Source organism: Oncorhynchus mykiss, chromosome 12, assembly GCF_013265735.2.
Source record: "Oncorhynchus mykiss isolate Arlee chromosome 12, USDA_OmykA_1.1, whole genome shotgun sequence".
Classification (NCBI taxonomy): Eukaryota; Metazoa; Chordata; class Actinopteri; order Salmoniformes; family Salmonidae; genus Oncorhynchus; species Oncorhynchus mykiss.
The window spans coordinates 59,740,904-59,751,234 of record NC_048576.1 but is presented as its reverse complement, the minus strand read 5'-3'; the positions used below and the strand labels follow the sequence as shown (position 1 = coordinate 59,751,234).

General features: G+C 42.6%; 1 protein-coding gene across 1 annotated transcript; it reads right to left on the bottom strand.

The window, feature by feature from the left end:
• On the bottom strand, window positions 1-10,069 carry mrps34 (mitochondrial ribosomal protein S34). Its single transcript, XM_021624339.2, has 5 exons — window positions 9,949-10,069; window positions 9,060-9,263; window positions 8,472-8,627; window positions 7,277-7,319; window positions 1-962 (listed from the first exon to the last, which is right to left on the bottom strand). Exons 2-5 carry the CDS (start codon window positions 9,222-9,224, stop codon window positions 664-666), a joined length of 663 nt encoding a protein of 220 aa, XP_021480014.1. The 5' UTR covers window positions 9,225-9,263; window positions 9,949-10,069; the 3' UTR covers window positions 1-663.
• Window positions 10,070-10,331: the final 262 nt, after the last annotated feature.

Below are 10,331 nucleotides of genomic sequence, written 5' to 3'. Positions count from 1 at the left end.
GCAAAAGGTTTATTTGATCGAATAGAAGTTTCGCAATGCTTTAATTGTTACGAGTGTACTGATTTTAAGTAGGACAAGTGACATCCCGGCAACTTTGATAAAAAAACACACATCAGAGTTGTCGAGACGGATATGGAATAATAATTGCTTTGACATGGGTGGGACAATAGTTTTTATTTATTATCGATCTTAACCCAGTCATCCAGTTAGAATGAATCAATTTTAAGAAAAACTAAGAGTGCCCATTCTTTTCATAATGTAGTATTATATTTTACTATTTACAATACAAACACACAAGCATCACATCACAATACGCATAAGAGACAAGTGCCAGTTGTGGAAACCTTACAGCAAGCTGTCACTCAAGTCCATCTGATAATCCAAATTCTTTCTATTCAGTGGAATTGTTATAGAAGGCTCATATGAATGTAAAGGAAAACGGCTATAGCGATGGTCCAATTCTCTACCCTTTTCCTGAGATGTGCACTCCTACACCTTCTCATGGATTTAAATGGAATGGATTGGTGCAAAGGATATGGTCAAAACTCCATGCTTGCACCAATTCAATACTTTGAGAAACAGAACGCAGCCTATGATCTATCCAAGTTGACATCACAGTCCCTTCTTGGTAACCTTTCACCCCCTTTCCGCTTGACCCCTCTCTCACACTGCTGTCCCCTCCTGCCTCTCCCTCTTTTTCTCCTGACTTCTGAAGTACTCTTTGCTGAGTAGGACATCCCTCTTTAGGGGTAAGGTTGGCTCCTCAGCTGCCGACCCTAGCTTATCTTTCTGCCGCTGGGCGAGGAGCATGGCACGGAGCAGGGGCGGGTACGACACATAGCGTATGGGGGGCTCGGGAACAGGGTTGTAGAGTTTGAACTGCTCCTCCTCATGTTTGGGCACCAGACGCCAGTCATGGTACATCACCTTGTCCATCTCCTTTGCTTCACTCTCCTGCTTGCCTGTGGAAAATAATAATATACACAATGGTGACTTGGTCATCTTTTCCTAATCTCTTTTCACAACCACTGCTGTGATAAATATGTCAAATGGCAGTAATGCGGAGGTAGTCTGGCCCATCAGCCAGCTCTCTCTGTCGAAACGTCTGGTCTCACAGCGCCTCAGAACGGGACATGACTGGGAGTCTATGGCAGGAGCGGCGAAAACAGCCACCGGTTTTAATTGACTGTTCTCTCAGTCCATCACCATCTAGCACAGGGGTCTCCAACCTTTTCTAGCATGAGAAAATTAAACATGTCAAGAGCTACACATTTTTTCAAGATTTCAAATAGGCACATTCTTCTCGTCCTCTCCCCTGCAACTCTTCCCCAGGTCCTTAAGTGTACTGTTCTCTGTCAATATAGCTGGTAAAATAATTGATAATAAACAACTAACGGGGGCCCTATAAAATCTTTTCCCGCCCCCAAATTCTGTTTAATATTTTCCCAAATTATGTTCCGTTGTATTTTTCCATATTTTATATTGTTTGTTTTTTACTCTAAAAATTACAATTGTTAGTAGACAAACTACGTTGATGTTCAAATTCATGTCAATGCTTAAATCTGAAGACACTTTTTTTAGGTATGTGAAAAAAAGAAAAAAAAGGAGAAAAAAAACGTGCGCGTTTTTAAAACCTCTTGAGCGTAGGGGGCAGTATTTTGATGTTTGGATGAAAAATGTACCCAAATGAAACTGCCTATTTCTCAGGCCCATAATCTGCATATAATTGTCAGATTAGGAAAGAAAACACTCTAAAGTTTCCAAAACTGTCAAAATATTGTCTGTGAATATAACAGAACTGATATTGCAGGCGAAAACCTGAGGAAAATCCAACCAGGAAGTGCCTAAGAGAAACAAATCTCCCTGTTCCATTGCATGCCTATCCTCCATTTAAAGGGATATCAACCAGATTCCTTTTCCTATGGCTTCCACATTTTGTGAACAGTCTTTAGACATAATTTCAGGCTTTTAGTTTGAAAAATGAGCAAGAAAGATCACATCGAGTCATTTGATGGCTGGGTGCCAGCAGCGTTTTGCATGCGCCAACAGAGTGGAGCAGACATTTTCTCTCTCCTATTGAAGAAGCTACTGTCCGGTTGAAATATTATCAATTATAGATTGTAAAAACAACCTGAGGATTGATTATAAAAAACGTTTGACATGTTTCTACAAACTTTACGGATACTATTTGGAATTTTTGTCTGCCCTGTCGTGACTTCTCGAGCCTGTGGATTTCTGAATATAACACGCCAACCAAATGGAGGTATTTTGGATGTAAAAATAATCTTTATGGAACAAAAGGAACATGTATTGTGTAACTGAGAGTCTCATGAGTGCAAACATCCGAAGATCAAAGGTTCAAGATTCATTTTATTGCTTTTCTGACTTTCGTGACCAATCTGCTGTTAGCTTTTTGTAATGTTTTGTCTGCTGAGAGAGATGTCCTTACATAAACGCTTGGTATGCTTTCGCCAAAAAGCTCTTTTGAAATCTGACACGCCAGGTGGATTAACAACAAGCTAAGCTGTGTTTTGCTATATTGCACTTGTGCTTTCATGAAAATTAAATATTTTTAGCAATTACATTTTTATTTGGTGCTCTGCAATGCAGCGGAAGTTGACGAAAATGATCCCGCTAAAGGGATGGGTGCATCAAGAAGTTAAGGAATGTGCCATCTAATGTTCCGGTCTAGTGATGGTTCTGTACTGCAGCAGCTCATTTCATGTAAAGTTTGCAACTAACAATTAATAGATACAAATGATATACTTACTCATGATATACTTCTGCCAAGTAAGCCTACTTTGCAGTTAACATTTAATGAGAAGGTTTTGGGGAAAGTATTTCTATCAACCCACAAGACGATAATCACATCGACTAGCTACACACGGAGTGATGGACAAACTTGCACATCACAGACAGATGCGATTAATTGCAATTAATTGGAAGATATGTTAGGTTTGGCTTTTTAAGCCAATAGTGGCTGACCAGGGGTGGGATAATGTCAATGTTGCATTGGCAAGATATAGCCGCTGGGAGCTTGCAGTGTCTGATACTTGAGATTTGTTTATGAGTTTTGCGGCAGAATACGTGAAAATTGCATGTACTTTCAGAATTGTTTGGCGAGCTACTCATATAGTGCCTTCGGAAAGTATTCAGACCCCTTGACTTTTTCCACATTTTGTTATGTTACATCCTTATTCTAAAATATCTACACACAATACCCCATAATGACAAAGCAAAAACAGGTTTTTATTTACAGTGCCTTGCGAAAGTATTCGGCCCCCTTGAACTTTGCGACCTTTTGCCACATTTCAGGCTTCAAACATAAAGATATAAAACTGTATTTTTTTGTGAAGAATCATCAACAAGTGGGACACAATCATGAAGTGGAACGACATTCATTGGATATTTCAAGCTTTTTTAACAAATCAAAAACTGAAAAATTGGGCGTGCAAAATTATTCAGCCCCTTTACTTTCAGTGCAGCAAACTCTCTCTAGAAGTTCAGTGAGGATCTCTGAATGATCCAATGTTGACCTAAATGACTAATGATGATCAATACAATCCACCTGTGTGTAATCAAGTCTCCGTATAAATGCACCTGCACTGTGATCGTCTCAGAGGTCCGTTAAAAGCGCAGAGAGCATCATGAAGAACAAGGAACACACCAGGCAGGTCCGAGATACTGTTGTGAAGAAATTTAAAGCCGGATTTGGATACAAAAAGATTTCCCAAGCTTTAAACATCCCAAGGAGCACTGTGCAAGCGATAATATTGAAATGGAAGGAGTATCAGACCACTGCAAATCTACCAAGACCTGGCCGTCCCTCTAAACTTTCAGCTCATACAAGGAGAAGACTGATCAGAGATGCAGCCAAGAGGCCCATGATCACTCTGGATGAACTGCAGATATCTACAGCTGAGGTGGGAGACTCTGTCCATAGGACAACAATCAGTCGTATATTGCACAAATCTGGCCTTTATGGAAGAGTGGCAAGAAGAAAGCCATTTCTTAAAGATATCCATAAAAAGTGTCGTTTAAAGTTTGCCACAAGCCACCTGGGAGACACACCAAACATGTGGAAGAAGGTGCTCTGGTCAGATGAAACCAAAATTGAACTATTTGGCAACAATGCAAAACGTTATGTTTGGCGTAAAAGCAACACAGCTGAACACACCATCCCCACTGTCAAACATGGTGGTGGCAGCATCGTGGTTTGGGCCTGCTTTTCTTCAGCAGGGACAGGGAAGATGGTTAAAATTGATGGGAAGATGGATGGAGCCAAATACAGGACCATTCTGGAAGAACCTGATGGAGTCTGCAAAAGACCTGAGACTGGGACAGAGATTTGTCTTCCAACAAGACAATGATCCAAAACATAAAGCAAAATCTACAATGGAATGGTTCAAAAATAAACATATCCAGGTGTTAGAATGGCCAAGTCAAAGTCCAGACCTGAATCAAATCGAGAATCTGTGGAAAGAACTGAAAACTGCTGTTCACAAATGCTCTCCATCCAACCTCACTGAGCTCGAGCTGTTTTGCAAGGAGGAATGGGAAAAATGTTCAGTCTCTCGATGTGCAAAACTGATAGAGACATACCCCAAGCGACTTACAGCTGTAATCACAGCAAAAGGTGGCGCTACAAATTATTAACTTAAGGGGGCTGAATAATTTTGCACGCCCAATTTTTCAGTTTTTGATTTGTTAAAAAAGTTGTTGTTGATTCTTCACAAAAAAATACAGTTTTATATCTCTATGTTTAAAGCCTGAAATGTGGCAAAAGGTCGCAAAGTTCAAGGGGGCCGAATACTTTCGCAAGGCACTGTATTTTTGCTAATTTATAAACATTACACACGGAAATATCATATTTACATAAGTAATCAGACCCTTCACTCAGTACTTTGTAGAAGCACAGCTGTATTTGGAGTTTATCCCGTTCTTCTCTGGAGATCCTCTCAAGCTCATCAGGTTGGATGGGGAGCATAGCTGAACAGCTATTTTCAGGTCTCTCCAGAGATGTTAGATCAGGTTCAATCCGGGCTTTGGCTGGGCCACCCAAGGACATTCAGAGCCACTCTTGCGTTGTCTTGGCTGTGTGCTTAGGGTCGTTGCCCTGTTGGAAGGTGAACCTTCACCCCAGTCTGAGGTCCTTAGTGCTCTAGACCAGGTTTTCATCAAGGATCTCTCTGTAAATGTGCTCCGTTCATCTCTGCCTCAATCCTGACTAGTCTCCCAGTCCCTGCCTCTGAAAAACATCCCCACAGCATGATGCTGCCATCACCATGCTTTACCATAGGGATTGTGCCAGGTTTCCTCCAGACGTAACGATTGGCATTCAGGCCAAAGAGTTCAATCTTGGTTTCATCAAACCAGAGAATCTTGTGTCTCATGATCGGAGTCCTTTTAGGAGCCTTTTGACAAACTCAAAGAAGGCTGTCATCTGCCTTTTACTGAGGAGTGGCTTCTGTCTGGGCTGGTTGGTGGAGTGCTGCAGAGATGGTTGTCCTTCTGGAAGGTTCTCCCATCTCCACAGAAGAACTCTAGAGCTCTGTCAGAGTGACCATCGGGTTCTTGGTCACCTCCCTGACCAATTCCCTTTTCCAACGATTGTGCAGTTTGGCCGGACGGCCAGCTCTAAGAAAAGGCTTGGTGGTTCCAACCAAACTTCTTTCATTTAAGAATGATGGAGGCCACTGTGTTATTGGGGTCCTTCAATGCTGCAGACATTTTTTGGTACTGTTCCCCAGATCTGTGCTGAAACACAATCCTGTCTCGGAGCTCTACGGACAATTCCTGTCCGGGGCACTCTGTTCACAACATTAGCATCTGCCCATACCATAACCCCACCGCCACCATGGGGCACTCTGTTCACGTTAACATCTGCCTGGTACTGTTGAAACCGAGATTCATCCGTGAAGAGCACACTTCTCCAGTGTGTTATTGGCCATCGAAGGTGAGCATTTTCCCACTGAAGTCAGTTACGACGCCAAACTGCAGTCAGGTCAAGACCCTGGTGAGGATGACGAGCACGCAGATCAAGTTCCCTGAGATGGTTTCTGACAGTTCGTGCAGAAATTATTCGGTTGTGCAAACCCACTGTTTCATCAGCTGTCCGGGTGGCTGGTCTCAGACGATCCTGAAAGTGAAGCCGGATGTGGAGGTCCTGGGCTGGCGTGGTTAAAGGTGGTCTGCGGTTGTGAGGCCGGTTGGAAGAACTGCCAAGTTCTCTAAATATATGAGGTGGCTTATGGTCGAGAAATTAACATTACATTTTTTGGCAACAGCTCTGGTGGACATTCCTGCAGTCAGCATGCATATTGCATGCTCTATCAACCTAAGACATCTGTGGCATTGTGTGACAAAACTGGACCTTCTAGAGTGGCATTTTGTCCCAAGCACAAGGTGCACCTGTGTAAAGTGATGCTGTTTAATAAGCTTCTTGATATGCCACACCTGCCAGGTTGATGGATTATCTTGGCAAAGGAGAAATGCTGACTAACAGCTATGTAAACAAATTTGTGCACAACATTTGAGAAATAAGCGTTTTGTGTATATGGAATATTTCTGTGATCTTTTATTTCAGCTAATGAGACCAACACTTTACATGTTGCGTTTATATTTTTGTTCAGTGTAATAGGCCAAGGCTACAGCTACAGCTCCCGCCTCAATTTTAACTACACCAATTTCAAGTCCCACATTAATGCACACTGTTGTCTAGCCCAATAGCTGGACTACAGGAGCCGATAGTATTTTTCAGTTTACAACACGTTTATGGCTTCCGTCTTATGTTTACACACAGGTGTTCGGAGACACAGATAGCTCATTAGCCAATTATTCTTCAGCGGTTTCCATAAACAAGTGCTCTAACATGGAACCCTAACTCTATAAAGGTGTAATAATTTAACTTTTTAAAATATATTAACTCTTAAAAAAACTCCCCCGGTCAGAAGATACTATCATCAATAGACACTTAAACTGTTACCAGGCTCTATGTAACCAGCAATTTGAGCCTGGGGACGAAGTTAATGCTGAAGAAACCTAAACCTAGGCATTATTTCATCTATGAGAGATTATGCAATGACAGAGAGGCATATGAAAAGCTGCTGAAATGTCATTCTGTGAAAACAAATAAAAAGGTTGTCATCTCTTATCTGTTCACGACCACTATCGTGAATCACATGTCGGTACTACAGAGTACTACAGAGGAAAGCCAAACCTATTCTTTCTTCAGGAAGAGAGCATGATATAGGATGTGTGAATGGAAAATTCTCACCTTTATAGGTCAGGACTCCCCATGCTCTGCCGTGGTCCATGTTCTACAGAGAAGGCAGCAGAGTTATAAACATGTACACTACATTACCAAAAGTATGTGGACACCTGCTCATCGAACATCTCATTTTAAAATCATGGTTATTAATATGGAATAGGTCCCCCCTTTCCTGCTATAACAGCCTCCACTCGTCTGGGAAGGCTTTCCACTAGATGTTAGACCTTGCTTCCATTGAGGTTGAGCATTGATGTTGGGCTCATAGTCGGCGATCCAATTTCATCTCAAATTAGTTTGATGGGATGGAGTTCACGGCTCTGTGCAGGCCAGTCAAGTTCCTCCACACCGATCCCAACAAACCATTTCTATATGGACCTCGCTTTGTGCACGGGGGCACTGCTATGCTGAAACAGGAAAGAACATTCCCCAAACAGTTGCCACAAAGTTGGAAGAAGAAAATCGTCTAGAATGTCATTGAATGCTGTAGCGTTAATATTTCCCTTCACTGGAACTAATGGGCCTAGACCAAACCATGAAAAACAGCCTCAGACCATTATTCTTCCTCCACCAAACATTACAGTTGGCACTATGTATTGGGGCAGGTAGCATCTGCCGAACCATGATTCGTCTGTCGGACTGCCAAACAGTGAAGCGTGATTCATCACTCCATAGAATGCCTTTCCATTGCTCCAAAGTTCAATCGCGGCGAGCTTTACACCACTCCAGCCGAGGCTTGGCATTGCACATGGTGATCTTAGGCTTGTCTGCGGCTGCTCGGCTCTGGAATCCCATTTCATGAAGCTCCCAACGAACAGCTCTTGTGCTGACATTTCTTCCGAAGTTGACCGGGGCAACTCTAGCAGGGCAGAAATTTGACAAACTGACTTGTTGGAAAGGTGGCATCCTATGTTGGTGCTACGTTGAAAGTCACCGAGCTCTTTCAGTAAGGCCATTCTACTGCCATTGTTTGTCTATGGAGATTGCATGGCCGTGTGCTCGATTTTATACACCAGTCAGCAACGGGTGAGGCTGAAATGGCCTGAATCCATACATTTGAAGTGGTGTCCACATACATACACTATATATACACAAAGTATGAGGCTTTATAGTCAGACTTATCAGTGTAATAACAGTGTTATAAGCTTCCACTCCCCTTCACCCTCTACCCCTGAAACTCCTTTCCACCCCCCTCCCCACTCACTTCTGCAGTGTAGTCCACCTTGACCTTGGTGACCTGCCAGTAGCTAGGTGCTTCAGGGTGCTCTGTCAGCCAGGACTTGCGTGTGAACAGGTGGCCCACCCCGAACATCCTGAGGCCAGACAGCAGGGAGAAGAGACGGCTCTCTCTCCTCACGTCCTGAATAGAAATAAAGCAGTTCTAGGTTTTTTCCCCCAAACCTAGGGTTCCCAGGTTTCTGAAATTCCCAGGTTTTCCCAAAAACACAGTCGGAAGGTTCCCAGGATCTTGCAGAAATAAGCAGGAAATCCAGGAATCACACCAACCAGGATTTCAGAAAAAACATTTGGGAAATGTACCCGAATTTTGCAACCCTATCAAGGGAACAACAGTAGTCGATGGGATCTGGCATCAGAGACCCACAACTTTCTACTCATTATTCATTGTTAATAAAACAAACATTTATGCTTTCATTTGATTGAAATAACTATAATTTCTGATTGTTAGTTAAGCTCCCACTTTTTACACCTGGCCTGGGGCTTGAACCATCAACCTTCTGGCTACTGGTCCTGCTTTCTAACCTCTAGGCTACCTGGTGCCCCACACACATACCTGCCAGGCAAGCACGGGCAGGGTCTTCCTGGTGTGCGGTCGCGTCATGGTGTCGTAGTCCAGTGCATACTTCTCAGACTCCCGTGGCCGATTCTTAAGCTCCCGGTACACACGGATCTTCCGGGCCATCTCAGCGATCAGGCGGATGCGCTTCTTCTTCACCATGATTGGTCAATAATTTTGTCACTGGGTCTCCTTCAGAACCTGGAGGGGGGGTGGTTACATTAGGGGTTAGGCTCACAAAGGAGTAAATAAAGACAGTTCTGACCATTTTACAACAGGGGTACAAATGAAGACATTCACAGATCTGATAACCTGGAGACACTCGCAGGTTTGATAAACTAGAATGACCCAAATACACTGAATGCAAACCCAGGTAAAAACAGAGTTTCTGGTCTAGTGAATTTGGGGCAGTATCTATCTAGCTATCTGCTGAAAGAGAATCATTAGTCCCAAATACACCAGACCATGGAACCCTAGTTTTTCCTGGGCCTGCATTCAGTGTACTCCTCAAGAGTCTGACTGTTATGTAAGATAGCAACATTCTAGTCATTAAGTAACTAGTTACTTACTGTAGGTAATCCCATTACAGCCAAACATCTTTATTAAGAATCTCAATCAATACCGTTAAATTGAATAATGATTACCGCTAAATGCGGTCCGCTTAGGTTAGCTACTATTTCACATGCTGGCACTGGCAATCTGTCTATAGCAAGCTAGCTAACATTACATATGTTAGCCAGAGAGCATGACACGCTAACGGTAGCGGCCTAGCTAAGTACTCCACTATTCAACACACAGTATTCTTGTTATCACAATTAATAAATAAAAAAGAGTTGCTTAAATTTCCAAGGGATGTTTTATTTTGCATAACTAGATAGCTAGCTACCTGAGACTTGACTTGACCTCCACAACACACTGCTTCCTCCGAAATTGTCAAACGACGGACAAAATTCCTCCCTAGAATTATTGATGCATTACTTTAGTTCCGGGATAGAAACCGTTCCGCTTTGAAACGTTTTGGGGGTGGTCACTCCGGGGACACTCCAGACTTAGTTTTTGCCCTGCGTTGTTTGCAAACATTGAGGTTATAACAAAGCAAAATACAACTATTGTAAAATAGATTCTGTAAAATGTATATAATATGTATAAGATGGAAGTAGAAGCCCAAGTGTTATTGTTTATTAGTTTACTCCAATTGGGGGAGGGGTGGTAGGGATTGTGGGGAATAATTAAGGAAAATATATTCTAAAAATATGTATATATGTACAC

Excerpts from the sequence above, each read along its gene's own strand:
- mrps34 (XM_021624339.2), bottom strand. The coding sequence starts at position 9,224 with ATGGTGAAGAAGAAGCGCATCCGCCTGATCGCTGAGATGGCCCGGAAG. Across the intron at positions 7,320-8,471 it reads AGGTGGACTACACTGCAGAA|AACATGGACCACGGCAGAGC; the intron begins GTGAGTGGGGAG and ends CCTTCTCTGTAG. Across the intron at positions 963-7,276 it reads GGGAGTCCTGACCTATAAAG|GCAAGCAGGAGAGTGAAGCA; the intron begins GTGAGAATTTTC and ends TATTTTCCACAG.